The 20,053-nt window shown below is 37.7% G+C and overlaps 1 protein-coding gene across 2 annotated transcripts in view; it reads right to left on the bottom strand.

Moving 5' to 3' along the window:
* MGAT4A (alpha-1,3-mannosyl-glycoprotein 4-beta-N-acetylglucosaminyltransferase A) overlaps positions 1-20,053 on the bottom strand; it is a 112,221-nt gene that overhangs the window by 18,457 nt on the left and 73,711 nt on the right. For both annotated transcript variants that reach the window (XM_022599136.2, XM_022599137.2), the window contains exons 6-10: positions 10,175-10,221; positions 9,275-9,388; positions 7,449-7,524; positions 2,420-2,534; positions 1,173-1,303 (exon numbers count right to left, since the gene is read on the bottom strand). In XM_022599136.2, the coding sequence (XP_022454844.1) occupies positions 1,173-1,303; positions 2,420-2,534; positions 7,449-7,524; positions 9,275-9,388; positions 10,175-10,221 (483 nt within the window). The remainder of the gene's footprint in view (positions 1-1,172; positions 1,304-2,419; positions 2,535-7,448; positions 7,525-9,274; positions 9,389-10,174; positions 10,222-20,053) is intronic.

Raw genomic sequence — 20,053 nt, 5'->3', positions numbered from 1 at the left:
TCAGAGATTTTCACCTCACAAGCTCACTTAAGAACCTAACCACCATATTAGATAAAACTGCACAGGACCAATTAAAGGCAAGTGTGTTGTACAAATGTAAAGATGACATGAATTGTTCTGTGTCCTACAATAAAAATTCCTGTAAATCACAAAGAAAATACAGGTAAGGGCTTACATCATAAAAATGAGTTGATCGAATCGATTTATATGTTCAGTCATTTTTGGAAAGCTGGTACTCTGCTATTTCGCTACACACCATGATTTGCTCTAAGAAAGTGGTTATTTTTAAAAGAGAGAGAAAGGACACCTGAAGAGGGTGTCCTAAAAACTAACTGGCAGATAGGATGATCAAACTGTTCTAGGGAATATAAGGTCATGAAATCAAATTAAATGTTTATTTGTGAGAATAAGTCAACACTATAATGACATATGCTTATAATAAAGATTTCCTTGTTATTACATGTCAAAGTGACTCATTCATTATTAAGAATGTGTATTCATATTTTATTTATGCTTACAGCCAACAATTAAAAATTTTTTTCCAGAGATACAATTCAAATTAGACAAGAAAAACATATTAATTTACTTTCTACAATAAGATTTCAATGGAGATAACTTAATATTTGAATAGTCCAAGCAAAAATCATTGTTTACATACTTACCTGTCACCAACATCCCAAAGGTCAGCATATCAGCATGAACATTGGCTTCTTACAAGTAACACAATACAAAAAAGGTACACTTTTGACTTGTCATTGTTTTGGTATAAAATATGACCTCCATTCTATTGCTTATATCCAGGTGTGCTGGGGTCCGATATTGTCCCCCAAGTATTTGAAAAAAGAAAGCTGACAGAGGATGTGAAGCAAACCAAAACAACTCCCCCCGACACAGGACAGATACGGCCAACAGCAAGGAAACACCAGAGCCTCAATAAACATTCATCAGCAATTTAAAGAAAGCTGCGCTTCACTGACTTAAAAGTCCCTCCAGAACAGGAACTTCTTGTAGTTCTAGAAAGAAGGCAAGCACTTACACTGGTAAGTGGAAACACTGTTTTCTTTCAGCTACCTATTTAACTGTTCGTTTACAACATCTGGCTCCCTAAGAGTCATCACTTTCACTAAAAACATAAAAGAAGCCTCTTCTACCCGCATAAGAAATTAACTTACTGCATCTTTTTCAGGGTTGCAGACTTTCACCCACAGAATATGGTCCAAGAGCCAATCAATGGGTTTCTCCTTATAGAACATGAATATGAATTCCACAATTAGAGTGAGGTCTGGCGCTTGAAACATTTTACCTGAAAAGATATTCCCAATCAGTAACTGTAATAAAGAAGCCCAGCAACAAAATAGCTTAAATGAGTGAAATCCATACAACAAATACACTAAAGCTTGTGCTTTCAACTATAAATCGTTATCAATAATTTCCCCACCTGTCTTATCAAAAACAAACTTGCTTTAGCTAAGTTTACTTGTCACCTGAGTATTAATAGAAGTAGGTACTGAACTCCTAACTTTCTCCATTACAAAATCTATCATACAATTACTAGCTCAAAGGATTCAAGAAGCAAGCTGGAGATTTTTCCTTCATGTCTTATTAAAATTCTTCCCATAAAAAAGGAACTTAAGAGGTTTAAGTAAAAAAAAAAAAATTAACTAAATCAATAAAAGCAAAAAACAAGGACTCCTGAATTTTGTCTTCACTGAAACCTTCACAAATAGAGATGTTTTTTGAGTCTTAAATTAAGTTTTGAGATAAATGATCAACAAGATCAAAGCCCCAGCCTCTAATACTTACAGATTTAAAGCATTAGAGGCAGCGAAATGTTACTCTCTGGGGTGTTTTTTAAGACCTATAAATTTCCTTCAACCTTCAACTTTAAACGTATTCTCTTTAGTTGGATACTTTAGGAATTTTAATGAAAAAAAACTTTAAAAATAAGTACCCTTGCTAGTCCATGAAAGCAACACATGAATACAAACTAATGACTGAACAAGAACTTCATGTACTATGTCAAATACCAGGAATTCCTATTAGAAAACCACTAGCGCAGGACTCTTCTTAAAAGAACTCCAATCTTGCAAAAGCTCTGGGCTTTAAAACAGGAACTCGAAGTGTCTGAGAAGGAACCAGACATGCTCCCCAGGACAGTGGTTGGCTCTCTGTGGACATGAAAAGCCAGCAGGGCTGCCCTGCAGAACTCCAGAGTAAATATTACCATCTTAGAACTCTCCAAATACTATTTTGGGTTGACTTTCAACATTTTATACACAGAAGTTTACCGAAATTAAATTTTCTCAAAAGCAATCCATTTCCAGAGGAAAAAAGACAACTTTAAGGTAAAAAAAAAATAGTCTAAGATTCTAAGTCACAGTTATTTCTGAAAAGTAAATAAATCTAAAACTTTTCTTACCAATGAAGCCCAGCTGGGAGAACTCAAGTATCATCCATTCCTCAGAAGAAAGTTGAAGTGCAAAATTTTTTATGGTGTTAAAGTAATTCTGTTTGACAATAATATCATCTTCAAGCTAAAGAAAGTTGAACAATCATATTAATAAATCAGAAAGAGAAGGAAGATTTAAAGAGAACATTCTTTACTACGGAAAAACTCAAGCACACTTTTATAATGACAATCAAGGAAACAATGGTCAAAAACGATGAAAATATAAAAATAAATTTTAGGACTTTCCTAGCAGTCCAGTGGTTAAGACTCCACGCTCTCAATGCAGGGGGCACGGGTTCCATCCCTGGTCAGGGAAGATCCCACATGCCACGTGGTGTGGCCAAAAGATATATAATAATGATAAAATAAAAAGGAAAAATTATAAAAAATAACTAAAATAAATTTTATTAAAAGAAAGCAAGGAAAATAAAATGGCAGATGCACATAGCAAGTAACAAAACCACTCCCTTACCATGGGAAATAACAAAACCACTCCATGAATTACTCCTTTTGGTCCTTTTATGGCTCCCAACATGATTTCACACTATCCTGTTTTCTTTTCAAAGGAAAAGAATTTTACAGGCCTTTTAACTTTTTCTTTTTTTTTTTTTTTGCTTTTTACATAATACATGTAACAAGTCAAAAAAAGAAAAAAAGCTAGCAGCTCTCCTTCTCTGCCCTCCACCCTGCTAGTAGAAGTGACCAATGTTCAAGGTTGGGTGTGCACCCACTGGACACCTTCAATATGGGCATACAGCACAGGTAGACCCATACCTACCTTAAGGTTCCCACCACCTTTACATTTTTATTAAAAAGGGATCACATTATGAAACTGGTTTTTTTCTCTTAATATATCATGAATATCTTTCCAGGTTAAAAAGTATATATTTAAAGCATTCTCTCTAGCAGATTCGTACTATTCCCTGGGATTGATGGACAAATCATTCACCTGCTCACAGGCAGACACCCAGGTTGTTTCTCATTCTTTGTCAATGCAAACAATGCTTACACTTCATATCAGTGCTATTCATTTCTGTAGGATGGGTTCCTAAAAGTTCTCTTTTTATATTTTAGAAGGTACCTTCAAAATACTTAAGAAGCTGTAGCAACTCAGAGCGCCAGTTAACGCCATGTGCTCTGCCATCACCACGTGTGTTACTGGAATGTTTACCAGTCCAACAGGGAGTTGACAGAGACCAGAGATCAAGAGCATCTGCAAAGACTTCCTCCCCAAATCTCCTTTCATAAAATTTTAAAGTCATAAGATGTTTTTTTTTACATATATACATTATTTTTTAATATTCTTTTCCATTGATGATTTTAATATCATAAGAAAACTCTTCCTTTTTTTTTTTTTTTTTTTTTTGCGGTACACGGGCCTCTCACTGTTGTGGCCTCTCCCACTGCGGAGCACAGACTCCGGACGCACAGGCCCAGCGGCCACGGCTCACAGGCCCAGCCGCTCCGCGGCACGTGGGATCCTCCCAGACCCGGGCACAAACCCGTGTCCCCTGCATCGGCTGGCAGACTCTCAACCACTGCGCCACCAGGGAAGCCCCTTCCTTTTCTTAATGACACATTATCATTTCTAGTTATCTGCAAGTCATTTTCACTTATTTTAGTATTTAGATTTTTTTCATGTGTTTAAGTCCTATGAGCTTTCTTCCTATCTGTGAAGAAACAGTAGCAATATTTGGAAAGGTATGATTTTGACTCATCCAATATCTACTGAGCTTTGATTATGTTCCAGACACAGTACTAAACCCTGGGAACCCACCAGTGAACAGAAAAGACAAGTTTTACACCCTCAGAGATTGTAGGGAAGCCAGAGGGAAAACCAGACAAAGCACAAAGCCCCGCTGGCACCTAACCTTGCTTTCCCAAAGAAGAGATGCCCACACTCACACGCAAACATTGGCTGTGGACGCCCAAAGGAAAGATGACCCCCAATACCAGGTACTTCCAAGTTTTTCCAGTAAGTAGATTAAAAAACAAGCTTGGAATAGAGATGCAGACGTAGGGAACACACATGTGGACATGGTAGGGGGAGCGAGGGGGGGATGAATTGGGAGATTGGGATTGACATATACACCATGTGTAAAACAGATAGCTAGTGGGAACCTGCTATATAGCGCAGGGAGCTCAGTTCGGTGCTCCGTGGTGACCTAGATGGGTGGGATGGGGGAGTGTGGGAGGGAAGTCCAAGAGGGAGGGAATATATGTACACATAGAGTTGATTCACTTCGTTGTATAGCAGAAATTAACACAACATTGTAAAGCAACTATACCCCAATTTAAAAAACAAAAACAAGCTTGGGACTGATTTAAATATACAGAAGTGTAGGTGAAATAATTAAATGCCTACTTAAAATTTAGTACACTAAATTTGGTTACCACCAAAAATGTACATTTTTTTATATTAAATTAGAAAAATTGCTTTCTTCCACTCTCACACTTCATCAAACAACTTCACTTTTTAAGAAACTTTTAAAGATAACTGTAGATTCATATGCAGCTATAAAAAATGATACAGAGACCCAACAGACCCCCAGTATACATCCTCCAATATAATTACAGCACAACATCACAACCAGGAAATTGACTCTGATACAATTCAACCACATTATTCAAATTTCACCAGTTTTACATGCACTCAGTTGTGTGTAGCTGTGTGTCTGTGTGTTTAGCTCCATGCAATCTTAACACGTGTACATGTGCAAGAGCACTAGTAGAGCTAGGACACAGATCAGTTCCATCACAGGGACTCTCATGCTACCCTTTACATCCTCAGCCACCTCCCTCCTTTCCCCCCATCCTAGCCTCTGGTAACCAAGAGTGTTCTCCATCTCCATAATTTTGTCATTTCAAGAATGCTGTATAGGGACCTCCCTGTTGGCGCAGTGGTTAGGAATCCGCCTGCCAATACAGGGGACACAGGTTCGATCCCTGGTCCGGGAACATCCCACATGCCGCGCAGCAACTAAGCCTACACGTCACAACTACTGAGCCTGTGCTCTAGAGCCCGCGAGCCACAACTACTGAGCCCTCATGCCACAACTACTGAAGCCCACGCACCTAGAGCCCGTGCTCCGCGACAAGAGAAGCCACTGCAATGAGAAGCCCGTGCACTGCAATGAAGAGTAGCCCCTGCTCGCCGTAACTAGAGAAAACCCGCATGCAGCAACAAAGACCCAACACAGCCAAAATAAATAAATAACTTAAATAAATTAATTTTTAAAAAAAGTCTTGGGTAGGATACACCCCCAACATATGCAATCTTGAAGTCATGTCCCTGGGATAATTATGAAGTCCGGATTACAATACTTTGTACATCATAATGAACTCACTGAGAGAATTCTATACATTATGTAAAGACCTGAAGGTAAAGCAACTCCCTCTTTTCTGAGGCATAATTTTTGGGCAAATAGGGTAATTTTAAGAATGTTCAGTGGATCCATATGTGAAAGACCTGAAAAGCTGGTAGCAATCTTAATGACCAACAATAAGATCATCGTGATAGCTGAATAATAGTACTTCCAGAAGCCATTAAAAATTATACCAATCTATAATTACTGGCATATAAAGGTGTCTACAGTATGTTAAATGACAGCAAAACAGGCTATAAGACAGTATGCACACTACACTCCTGTTATAAAAAGGGTTGTATTAAATAATATGTGAAAAACATAAATTTTAAAGAACAATGCCTGACACATGGTAAGTATGCAATAAATGTTAGTTCATAGCAGCTGTTATTGTTATAATACATCATATATTGACCCTGCTTAGGGGAAGTTTTCCTTACCATCCTCTTTCTTAACCCCCATCCTTTTCTCAATTTTTAAATATTAACTTTTCCTACACTCCCCCCAAAAGGTTTAAGGTTCCATTAATTCTTCCCTTGGAGGAAAATTGGAAACAAATTTTAAAAGTGATATAGCTACACTTTTAAATTCTCTCTATAAAGTTCTTGACCATAATGTAAATATTTATATACTGGCCCTAGAACAAAGAGCAAGGTTCAACTACCATAATATTTGGTATACATTAAAATAAAATGCTATGAAATTATTATCTTAAAACTAAAATCAAACCTCTCTAATGTATTTAGAGGAAATGTACTACCTATATCTAGGATACTGTGTTTTTTTATATGCACAGCTGTTGCATCCTGTTATAGACAATGTTGCACTCTATCATCATTTCCATTTTCCATCCTGTGAACCAAGGAAGGGTTCACGCACACTTGAATGCAGCTGGCTCGAGGTACAATGTCAAAGGAGACAAAGTCTGCCCTCAAGAAGTACACCTTCCCATGTGATGTCAGCCTCTTTTCTTCCTTCTCTCCCTCCCCAGCCCCTGCCAACAGCTGCTTAATCATGTCCTTCCTGTTCAGGGACCAGGGCTGCTTCTTGCCACTCTCATCCAAACATCCACCCAGGAAAGGATCTAATAAACTTTTTATACTGGAAAAAAAAATAATTGACAGGCTTCGTGTGCCATATACCTCTCAGGGGTATTTGCATTTTGAACAAGGGATAAAGACGTTTGGTTAAAGAAGTGAAATTCCAGTGGTGAAATTTAAGCTTAAAGGTTTGAAAGAAACAAGAGCTTCCTAGAATTATTTAAGTTGCTGCCTACCTGGCTAACTTAAAACCCTTATCATGATGGACTTACTGTTTTAGCCACGCTGCTAAAAGTTGCACCATTAGAACTAAATGTCAACTTTATTATCTTCAGTACAAATGAAAATGTATTGAAGTGCACAAAACAACTATTTACCATAAGACCACCAAAATAATCATGAGCTAAAACCAGCGAGTGGAACTGCAGAGCCCATGTTCTCAGTGATGTGATCGACCCTTCTGCTCTGGCATACTGTTATGATCTTATATATTTTAGAGGGTTTATGCTTTCAAAACTTCGTTTTAATGAAAATATACCCTTCATATTACTTTTCCTTTAAAAGTGTGAAAAAAAAAACCAAACACACACTTACCTGGATGTAATATGTGCCCTTTTCCTGAGCATACATCATTAGAAAACAATAATCGAGGTTTTGCTTTGTTCTCCATCTGAAATAAAAATTTTCAAAAAAAGTTAGGGACTTCCCTGGTGGCGCAGTGGTTAAGAATCCACCTGCCAATGCAGGGGACACGGATTTTATCCCTGGCCCGGGAATATCCCATATGCAGCTGAGCAACTAAGCCTGTGTGCCACAACTACTGAGCCTGCGCTCTAGAGCCCGAGAGCCACAACTACTGAGCCTGCGTGCCATAACTACTGAGGCCCACACGCCTAGAGCCCGTGCTCCACAACAAGAGAAGCCAGTGCAATGAGAAGATCGCGCACCGCAACGAAGAGTAGCCCCCGCTCGCCACAACTAGAGAAAGTCTGTGCGCAGCAACGAAGACCCAACGCAGCCAAAAAAAAAATAAAAATAAGTTAGGAATCAGACTCAAAGTTAGCAAAATAAGGTTAGATGTATACTATTTTATAATATATAAAATATTTTATAATATATACATATGCAATATATACATCACATATTGTATACACGATATTATGTATATACCCAATGTATAGTTATGTATTAGAAAGATAGGTAGATAGATAAATAGATGGATGGATATCACACATAGAGGATATATCCACTTAGGAGAGAGTGAATGAGAATTCACTCTTCTCTAATGAAGGCTTTATCGAAATATATTCTCAAAAACACTAATCCTCAAGGTGTCCAGAGGAAAAAAGGAGTCTAATGTCAAGGAAGTTTGGGAAGAACACATATTCCTCTTCTAGAGACGTATTAGTAATATTAGAGGCATTTAAACATTCAGCAGTAAATACATTTGTTGAAAAAAAGTTTTTAATCCAATATTTTCCAAATTTTCTTGACCACAGCCCCCTTTTCCAGTAATATCTTAATGTCTCTAGGAACTAGTGCTTCACATACAGGTAAAAATGCTTTAAAAACCCAAAACATCATATTACAATTTACAATATGAGGGCCTTTTGGTGAATTCTTGGCAGGCTACAGAAACACACTGACCAATGTGAAAAAGAGAAGTGGTTTTTCTAAAAGCCAGCTTCAAAAAAAAGCACACAATAAGATAAAAGCTTTGAACCACTAAGTAAACTTCTCCAGAAAATACCTTACAAGCTGATATGAATTTATTGAGTCTATCCAGAGTTTTTTTCAAACAAATTCGATCCTAAATTTTTAAAATAACATTATATTTATTGAGAGATAATTAACCAATTACAGGGACAAATCTGTTTTTGTGACAAATTAACAACTCAAGAAATACAATAAATCTCTTCCCAACACAGTGTTTTTGTCCCTTTTTCTGGTTATAGGCAATCCCAAAATAATGCCAGTATCTCTTAGCTTACTTTGTCTTTAATAACAACACAAGGAAAGTTTCCCTTTCAATTTTAGAGATTCAGAGATAAATAAATTCAATTGACTCATGATTTTATTGCAATACAATTGTGCACAAGAGTATTATTGTTTTTATCACTTTTATTGGATCTGTTCTCATTTATGTTACATACAGACATGAGATTTCTGTCTGGACTAACTTTTGAGTTATACTGAATATACTCTTAAGAAAAGTTATAACAACACAGAGCAGCACGGTTATAAAATTCATTAGATTTACCAAATTCAACCTCTCATCAGAAACTCCACATAATTTCCAATAAAATAATCAAAAAGTCATTAGCTCTCAACTAATTAGCTCAACCCTAAAATGAGTTAAGCTTCGATAAACAAGGATGACATTTATTACCTATTATACTCACAAGGGTGCACAGGCTTACCTTATTCTTTCTTTAGAATCTCCAAATGTCTCCTTTAAGTTTGTCAAGTCAGGATAATAGCTTTCAGGAGGTGATATTATTTCCACCAAGCCAGAACTGATTTCTTTAGAAAATCTATCATGAGAAAGGTTGGCTGAGTTATTTAAGTTCTGTGGGATTTTATATCTTAACGATCAACTTATATGTATAACATAAAAATACATTAAAAACAATCTCTGGTTTTAGCATATTGATAGACAAAGGTAGAGCCACATTATCTTAAACAAGGACCTTTGCTTCTCTTTTGTCTTTCCTTTTAAAGTAAAAGATATGTCTTTTGGGGGCAACAAGAGATACATTTCAATGAAGAAACCCATATCAGGACTAATTTCATGATACTGCTCTTAAAACTACAAAGGCAATATTATAAAAACTAATGGTATCCGCAACTTACTAAGCTGTCCATCTGTTATCTGCTATGTGCCCCACTCACAATAAACTGTTAATAAACCTTTGCAGATTTTTAGACATAGTTTAGCACTGAGGCTTGAAACTGCTACCTGACTAGCTGCCCTGACAGCAGAAATTTTTTTTCTTGCTAAACAGGGGGTGAAAGATTTAAGTGATCTCATATGACTCTCTATTCACTGTCTTCAAGATAAAAATTGTTGTTTGGTAGCGTTACATATATATGACATTCAAGTCTTTTCCAAAATGAAATACACCAATGTATCCCATCAGATAACTTGATATATATACACATACTTTATGATAACATAAAAGACCAATGATAGGTGGTCCAGTGAACACTGAACTCCACAGAAAAAAATGAACTGTAAAAGAAGGTGTTTTCTTTTAGCAAAAAGCCAAGAGATAATAGTAAATAGAATATTTTCATTTCCATAATTAAGAAGAACTTACTCTTTCTCCAGGTTGGCTACAACACCATTTACATAATCAATATCTGTCTGGGAGAGAAAAAAACAATTATACCAACATTCATGTTTTTATACTTTTACCTTTATATTTTATTTAACTTTTAATTCTGAACTCAAAATTAAATAAATGATGAAAACATTCATCGAAAACATGAAATTTTCAGACAGCTTATGGGATTTGCACTTCTGTATTCTACTGTATTGCACTGCTATATATCGCTGAGTACTAACCAATACGATAAGCAGATTCTTAAGTTTTTATTGTTTTCAATTGTCTATGTTCAATTCAGTAGAAAAAAGTGAGCACAGAAACTATTTCTACTTCTTCTGCAACATCCAAACGGTAAGTAGTGAATAAATAACAGATGCAGAACGCTATAGGGAACGATTTTTCCACTTGGAATCATAAAACCAAAGTTCCAGATTTGCCTCTCTAGCTACTGGCCTGTACAATCTAAAGAAAGTCACTCTCTGAGCCTCAGTTTTCTATCCTATTTAAAGAAAAAGGGCGGGGGGAGGTTTGGGAGGAAATAATACCTCAGACACTATGACATTACATGATAAAGCTATGTAATAAAAAGCAGTGTTATTCTGTATTACTGTTATTTTATTATTAAGCTGATAATGAGAACCCAAGTCAAGAGTACTTTAATCAGTCAGAAAAAAACGTTTATCAAACCTGTGAACTTCTAAATTATATATACAAGTGGAGAGCCAATACTCCCGACCAATTTTAACTACAGTGACAACTTAAAATGCTCAACTGTTAGAAAGAATCAACGATATCTCTATGTTATAAAGACTGCGAAAACACTTAATACTTGAGGAAGATAAGCTTTATCTTTTTGGTTTGTTTTAACACTGGAAATTACAAAACTACTGAATTATAAAAAGTTGTTTTAGAGGAGGCTTTTTGGAAAAGTATTTTAACTTTAATTTCTGTTAATTGAAAGTAATTCCTATTTTAATTGTTAAAGATGTAGGAGTGAGACAACTTATTAAGATCATATCCTTCAAACTCTTAAAGAACTATGGAAACACAACTAGCACACAGCTCAAAACCCTCCGTCCTTCCCCTACGTAAACCCAAACACATCCTACCATTCATCAGGCTATGATTTTAGAGAACATAATCAAGTCTGGTTTATATAACCTTTAATGAGTTTAGTAATACCTGAAATTCAATTTGATAAGCATTTATTGAGAGCCAGTGATTTGCCTAGCCAGGAAACAAGAATACAGATGAACAAGTCCAGCTCCCTGTCCAGTAAGCTATCCAAGAGGGCGGCCAAGAAGAATAAGCTTATGTGAACATAGATCTATTATGTAATGTATAATAAAATTTATGAAATGCAAAGTGATCCATATCTAAAACTACACACGATCCTTATGTTGCATGCTAACTGACGCAACTAGCAAAAGATTCACTTAAGCGACGGTAACTGGTGTCACCATTATATACCAGAAGCGATCCTACCTGCTATCAGCCAAGGGAGTGGTTGTGGGGCTCCTCTAAAGAAAGTAAACATGTAACTGGCCTGGAAACACAAAGCCAGGCCAGTCTTCGTCCCCATTCAGGCCTCTACTTGCCTCTCCCCAACTCTTAAATGTTGGCCATAAGACAGGAAGTCTCTGAGATGTTGGGGGCTTCACTGCTTTAAATTAAAAGAGCGCTTTTTCCTGAAATCTTTTTTAAAGGTCTGTGGGGACTTTTTAAAAGGTACTATTTTTGTTTTTATTTCCATTTCTCTAGGAGGTGGGTCAAAAAGGATCTTCCTGTGATTTATGTCATGGAGTGTCCTGCCTATGTTTTCCTCTAAGAGTTTGATAGTGTCTGGCCTTACATTTAGGTCTTTAATCCATTTTGAGTTTATCTTTGTGTATGGTGTTAGGGAGTGTTCTAATTTCATTCTTTTACGTGTAGCTGTCCAGTTTTCCCAGCACCACAAAAATAAAAAAAATGGGACCTAATGAAACTTAAAAGCTTTTGCACAGCAAAGGAAACCATAAACAAGATGAAAAGACAACCCTCAGGAGAAAATATTTGCAAATGAAGCAACTGACAAAGGATTAACCTCCAAAATATACAAGCAGCTCATGCAGCTCAATATAAAAAAAAACAAACAACCCAATCCAAAAATGGGCAGAAGACCTAAACAGACATTCCTCCAAAGAAGATATACAGATTGCCAACAAACACATGAAAGGATGCTCAACATCACTAATCATTAGAGAAATGCAAATCAAAACTACAATGAGATACCATCTCACACTGGTCAGAATGGCCATCATCAAAAAATCTACAAACAAGCAATGTCAGAGAGGGTGTGGAGAAAAGGGAAGCTCTTGCACTGTTGGTGGGAATGTAAATTGATGCAGCCACTATGGAGAACAGTATGGAGGTTCCTTAAAAAACTAAAAATAGAACTACCATAGAAGCCAGCAATCCCACTACTGGGCATATACCCTGAGAAAACCAGAATTCAAAAAGAGTCATGTACCACAATGTTCATTGCAGCTCTATTTACAATAGCCAGGATATGGAAGCAACCTAAGTGTCCATCAACAGATGAATGGATAAAGAAGATGTGGCACATATATACAATGGAATATAACTCAGCAATAAAAAGTAATGAAATTGAGTTATCTGTAGTGAGGTGGATGGACCTAGAGTCTGTCATACAGAGTGAAGTATGTCAGAAAGAGAAAAACAAACACCGTATGCTAACACATATATATGGATTCTAAAAAAAAAAAAGTTCTGAAGAACCTAGGGGCAGGATAGGAATAAAGACACAGGCATAGAGAATGGACTTGAGGGCATGGGGAGGGGGAAGTGTAAGCTGGGACGAAGTGAGAGAGTGGCATGGTCATATATACACTACCAAATGTGAAATAGATAGCTAGTGGGAAGCAGCCGCATAGCACAGGGAGATCAGCTCGGTGCTTTGTGACCACCTAGAGGGGTGGGATAGGGAGGGTGGGAGGGAGGGAGATGCAAGAGGGAAGAGATATGGGAACATATGTATATGTATAACTGATTCACTTCGTTATAAAGCAGAAACTAACACACCATTGTAAAGCAGTTATACTCCAATAACGATGTTAAAAAAAAAAGGTAATATTGCCCTCCAATTCTGAGAACATATCTGTGAATCTATAAATGAGATATGTATATTCTTAGGGTATGTGAGTGATAATGGTTGGGACAGGTGGGAAAAAGAGTAGACATACATAGCAAAAGAAGAAAGAGTATTCCCCCCAGCCCCCGGAGAAAGCGTCTTCTTCATGGTTAAGTAAAATTAAATTTTTTAAATTAAAACTAAAGGATTTATTAATACATAGTGAAACATGGATGAACCTTGAAAACACTGTGCTAAGTGAAAGAAGCCAGTCACAAAGGACCACACATTTTATAACTGCACTTATATAAAATGTCCAGTATTTTAAAAATACCTATAGAGACAGAAAGTAGGTTAGTGGTTGTCTAGGGCTGGAGGGAGAGCAGTATTAATGGGTAATGGCTAAGGGGTTCAGAAATTTCTCTTTGAGGTGATGAAAATCTTTCAGAAATTGATTAAGATGATGCCTACAGAACTCTGGCTTTAAATAGGTGAGTTGTATGTTATGTGAATTCCAAAAAATAAATAAATAAATAATCAAAAACAAAAACTAAGAGATAGAAAAAAGTTAAATGTAAAAAAAAAAGTATTTCAGATTGTGCATACAGAACTATGGGTCAAGCAGCTTCTCTTAGGGATGTATAAGGAAAAGTTTAAAAAGCATAAAAGCAGGTTCAAGTAAGTCACTAATACTGACACCAATTCATCAGCGTAGAGTCATATACACGTAACAATTCATCAACATATACACTTGGCTTAAGAATCAATTTTACCAGTAGTATATAAATTAGATGAAATGACAGTAATAAATTCCAACCTTTACTCTAAATCAATAATTTATAAAGTCCAACTGGAAAAGAAATAATTCTTTGCCAAATGTCACGGCAGTCAGGAAACTGTAACAAAGTCATATGATTTCAGGGAAACTTTCAATTAAGATCAATATATAAAATAACACATCACTTTTGAATATGCTATAGCTGTTGTGTTCAGTAATACTGCAAAGAACAAATACGTGAAATAGAAATCTGAGTGAAAAGATACTTTTAGAAATAAATCATAGAAATTTATTTCTAATGGCCCAATGAATAAAACAGAAAGTTAGAGGCAACCTCCTATGAAAGATAAACAAATGTTACAAATGTCAGAAACTTTAAAACAGTTACCAGTTGTAAAACAGTTACCCAGATGAAAAAGGAAGACATTTTAAGCACTAGATCAAAAAAGAACATAAAATTAAGAGGACTGAATTTTAAATAACTTGAAGGTAAAAACTGATTTTTAAAAATGTCCTTTATATGTAAATTTACTATCTTCTTTCCAATCATTTCATTCCACAAATATTTACTTGGTGTCTACACCATAATTGGGGATATTTATATCCGTATCATATCCATATCATCAAGCTCTGAGTTTAGATTAGCAAGTAAAATAGACAAGATCTCTGCCTTGTGAAATTTAAAATTTATGGAAGATGCAGTCCATAAAGAAAACCAAAATTTATATATATATATATATTTATAACTGAATATTTATTAAGTGCTATATAACTAGTATGCAATAATAGAGGAAAGGAAGCAACCTATTTAAACAGGACAGTCAAAGAAAGTCTGAAGATTTGACATCTGAGCCCAAATCTGATACATATTTCTATTCAAATCGACAAAAATAAACAGAAAATACTAAAAGGAATATTGTAAATTAATTGATATGTTAATTAGGGCTTTGCCTTTGCCCTTAGACAGGGTATGTGCAAGATAATCCACTGGAATAGATCATAGCGTAAAATTTTCTATTTTGTATATATTTTAGAGGGTATAATATGCTATTATTATAACATGTACAGACTGGGGGGAAATTGCAGATTTCAATGAGATGCTGTGCAGGAAAGCTGGGCTTGCACTGCTGTACTGGAAAAGACAAGTCCTGGTGAGAGAGGAAGGTTGAATTAACCAAACAGGCCACCAAGTGGTCACTGGAAATAGGCCATAAAAATAAGGATGGGGCTTCCCTGGTGGCGCAGTGGTTGAGAGTCCGCCTGCAGATGCCGGGGACACGGGTTCGTGCCCTGGTCCAGGAAGATCCCACATACCGCGGAGCGGCTGGGCCCGTGAGCCATGGCCGCTGAGCCTGTGCGTCCAGAGCCTGTGCTCCGCAACGGGAGAGGCCACAACAGTGAGAGGCCTGTGTAACGCAAATAATAATAATAATAAGGATGATATCCACCACCTTTGCTGGTTATCTTCTAAATAACCTCTGATGGCTTTATATCACTCGGTTGATAGCTCTGTTCCAAGTCTTCCCTATCCTTGTTCCTAGGGGCTAAATTTTCTTCTAGTTATGGGTCACTTTTTTTTGGGCTCCTTGGCATACTGGTTAACAATACCACTTTTTTATTTGATACTGGACATTACAAATGGACACTGCTGAGTGTCTTGATTTTGCTGTCTTCTTTTAGAAAGCGCTGAGCTTTATCCCAGCAGACAGTTATTTGTGGATCCGTTGATCCTTAAAGGCCTCTAAGCTTTGCTGGGGTGGGTTGAGAATAACCACTTCAAGGGTGACCACTTCCTTTGGCGTCTCTACTGAACGCCCTGGGTTATCACCAGGGGCCTACCGTTCTGGCTGGTCAACCTCATCCTACATGAGCAGAGGGATATGGTCAGGTTACAGCTCCCTGATCATCCTTTTTCCAAACCTGTGGAGCTTCACCCTGTGTATGTGGGTCCCCACCCAACAAAGACTCAAAGGCACCATCATTTTCTGTTCAGCGTCTCTGTTCTGAAACTCTGTTCTGCAATTTCCAGCTGCTCTCTTCGGGATTCCCCTTCCTGCAACGTGATCTGGAAATATCTCCAGGCAGAAAGTTGGGACAATCGTGGTGCTCATTTCTCTCTCTCAGGGAATCACATCCTGCACAGCCTGCTGTCCACTGTCTGAGAACAACTAGATGGTATATTTTGTCTAGCTTTTTAATTGCTTATAGCACGAAGGTAAGTCCAGTCCTTATTAACTCCATCATGGCTGGAAGCAGACGTCTTTTTTTTTTTTTTTTGCGGTACGCAGGCCTCTCACTGCTGTGGCCTCTCCCATTGCGGAGCACAGCCTCCGGATGCACAGGCTCAGCGGCCATGGCTCACGGGCCCAGGCGCTCCGCGGCATGTGGGATCTTCCCAGACCGGAACACGAACCCATGTCCCCTGCATCGGCAGGTGGACTCTCAACCACTACGCCACCAGGGAAGCCCGAGAGGTCATTTTTATATAGTAAAGAACCAATGAGAATTCCAGAAAGAGAATGTGTACAAGTGACAAATCAAAAGGACTAAAATGACAGGCCTGTGCCAGAATGGAGCTGGCAGCTCATAATAAATTTTGTTTCCCTAGGGGTCCAAGGAAAAGCTATTCCTATACACCTAGTGCTTGGTTTTAAGGTTCTATAAATTCAGTGCAGATGTACCAACAAAGGCTAACAAATACCACAGTTAGCTTGTAGTTTCTAAAATAGTCAAGCTGTTCAAAGATAAAAGTAAGAAAGTGGAAGTGAAAAGGACACACAAGTGAAAAAAAGAAACCTACTTCTTCATTTTCAGTATATCTCTCATAGCCTTTCTTCCTTTCCTTCTCCTAACAGTCAGCTGATGCTACAGCAACAGTTCTCAAACTTTTGTGATCAGAACCCATTTAGTTCAAAATATGTTCCTAGTTTGATGACTTCTCACGACCTCCAAGCCTAGCCTGGATTATTACAAGTTTTCTAAGTAGCCTCCTCGCTTCTGCCCTTTCCAAAGCAGCCACTGTGATCCTTTTAAAAGATGAGTTATACCAAAAATGCATAACTGCAATCTAATCATGAGAAAACATCAGACAGACCTAAATTGAGACATTCTACAAAATAACTGACTAGTACTCATGAAAAGTCTCCGAGTTCATGAAACACAAGAAAAGACTGAGGAGCTGTCAAAGATAGGAGGAAATTGGACTTCCTGGGTGGCACAACGGTTAAGAATCTGCCTGCCAATGCAGGGAACACGGGTTTGAGCCCTGGTCTGGGAAGATCCCACATGCCGCAGAGCAACTAAGCCTGTGCGCCACAACTACTTAGCCTGCGCTCTAGAGCCCGCGAGCCACAACTACTGAGCCCGCGTGCCGCAACTACTGAAGTCCGCGCGCCTAGAGCCTGTGCTCCACAACAAGAGAAGCCACCGCAATGAGAAGCCCGCGCACCGCAACAAAGAGTAGCCCCCGCTCGCCACAACTAGAGAAAGCCCGTGCGCAGCAACGAAGACCCAACACAGCCAAAAATAAATAAATAAATATTTTTTAAAAAAGGAGGAAATTAAGGAATCAGAACTAAATGTGGTGTGACATTTTGGATTGTACACTGGAACAGACGACCTTAGGTGGAAAAACATGGAATGTGAATAATGTCTACAGTTTGGCTAATAGTATTATATTAATGTTCATTCCCTGGTCTTGATTATTTGGCTACATAAGTTGTTAACATTAGAGCAGTGAAGGGAATACTCTGCATTACTTCTGCAACTTTTCTGTAAATCTAAGTTATTTCAAAATAAAGTTTTTTAAAGTGCCTTCAAGGAAAAAAAAACGTTAAGTCAAGTGTCTTCTCTACTTGAAACCCTCAAATGGCTTTCCAGATTAGCAGTTCACAAGACAGACCCACTCCCTGTTTTCATAAAGTTTTATTGGAACACAACCCCATCCTTTCATTTACGTGTCGCTTCTGGTGTTTTCGGGGCTACTACAGCAGAGTTGAACAGTTGCAACAGAGACTGCGTGGCCTGCAAAGCCTAAAATATGTCATGTGGCCCTTTACAAAAAAACTTTGCCACAGTTTCCTGACTGAGAGTAAAAGCAAAGTTCTCATGATGGCCTGTAGGGTGCTCAGTGAACTGGCCCAACCTACTCCTCCTCTGCCGACCTCCTACTGCGAAGCCCCTCACCTTTTCTGCTCCAGCCACACAGGCGTTTCCTTGCTGTTTCACAAAATGTGCCCAGCAATGCTCCCACGTGAGGGCCTTGGCACATGCTCTTAGTCTGCTTGGACTGTGCAACTGTTGCACCCTTCAGGTCTTTGCCCAAATGTCCCGACCACTCTAATAAACCATCCCTTGGCAACCCTGTACTCCCTTTCTTATGTACTCTGATTTATTCTCCATAGCATTCTCTACCATCTAACACATCATACGTTTGTTTTTTATCTGTCCTTCTCTACAATGTAAGCTTCATGGGGTAGAGGCTTTTATTAGATGATATGGCTAACACCACTACATCAGTAAATATTTGTTGAATTACAAGCAAGTTTTATAAGATATTATATATACATATACAGATATATGTGTGTGTATATATATATACACTTTCTTCCTGACTGGCATTTCTGTGGTTTATAACCAATGCATAAGTAAACATCTTAAAATCTACCTTCTAAAAAAATTACAGGCCGAAAATACTACTGAAGCACCAAGACAGTAATCTGTGATTTCAAATCAAGAATAGAAACAACTGATAACTAGACAGATAATCAGTAAGTCTGCAGGAGACTTGAACAACACTATCAACCAACTTGACCTAACAGGCATCTATAAAACACTCCTCTCGACAACAGCAGAATCCATTCTTTTTAAACCACATGGAACCTCATCAGGGTAGACCATACACAAGTCCATAAATAAGTATTTATAAATTTAAAAGGTCTGAAATCATGCAAAGTTTATTCTCTGACTACAATGGAGCTGAATCAGAAATCAAACAAGAGAAGGAAGTTTGGGAAATACACAAATAGATAAAAATTAAACAACACATTTCTAAATAAACCATGAGTAAAAGAAGTAATTACAAGGGGATTTAGAAAGTATTTTGATCTGAATGAAAATTAAAACTGACATATCAAAATGTATGGGAAGCAGCTAAACTGGTACTCAGAAGGGAGAGTTAGAGCTCTAAACTGCCTATATTAGGAAAAGAAACTCTCTAACCAATAATCCGAGTGTTCACCTTAAAAATATAGAAAAAGAAAAGTAAACCAAACTAAGAGTAAGCAAAAGGAAGGAAATAGTAAAGAGTGGAAATGAATGACATAGAAAAATAGAGGAATGATAAACAAGGTCCTACCATATAGCACAGGAAACTATATTTAATATTCTCAGATAAACCATAATGGAAAAACATATGAAAAAATGTATATATATATATAACTGAGTCACTTTGCTGTACAGCAGTAATTAACACATTGTAATTCAACTACAGTTCAATTAAAAAATTAAATAAATAATGAAAAATAGAGAAATGATAAAGTTAATAAAACTAAAAGTTGGTTCTTTTTTTTTTTTTCTTTTTTCTTTTTTTGTGGTACGCGGGCCTCTCACTGCCGTGGCCCCTCCCGTTGCGGAGCACAGGCTCCAGACGCGCAGGCTCAGCGGCCGTGGCTCACGGGCCCAGCCGCTCCGCAGCGTGTGGGATCCTCCCGGACCGGGGCACGAACCCGTGTCCCCTGCATCGGCAGGCAGACTCTCAACCACTGCGCCACCAGGGAAGCCCTAGAAGTTGGTTCTTTGACAAGATCCAAAAAAAATGATAATAAACTGAATAGTATCACCAGAAGTTTTTCTACTTTACCTGACGGCCAGCCAGCTGGAGCTGAAAGACCTAAAAGATCTCACTGGGGGAGCGAGTGGGGAAGAGAAAGAAAGGAAAGTGGCGGTAGGGGTAGGAAGAATG

Source organism: Delphinapterus leucas, chromosome 13 (genome assembly GCF_059928025.1).
Source record: "Delphinapterus leucas isolate spDelLeu-1000000601 "Yukka" chromosome 13, BTC_Dleu_Yukka2, whole genome shotgun sequence".
Classification (NCBI taxonomy): Eukaryota; Metazoa; Chordata; class Mammalia; order Artiodactyla; family Monodontidae; genus Delphinapterus; species Delphinapterus leucas.
Note: the sequence above shows the minus strand (reverse complement) of the source record. Positions and strands in the feature narration are given on the sequence as shown.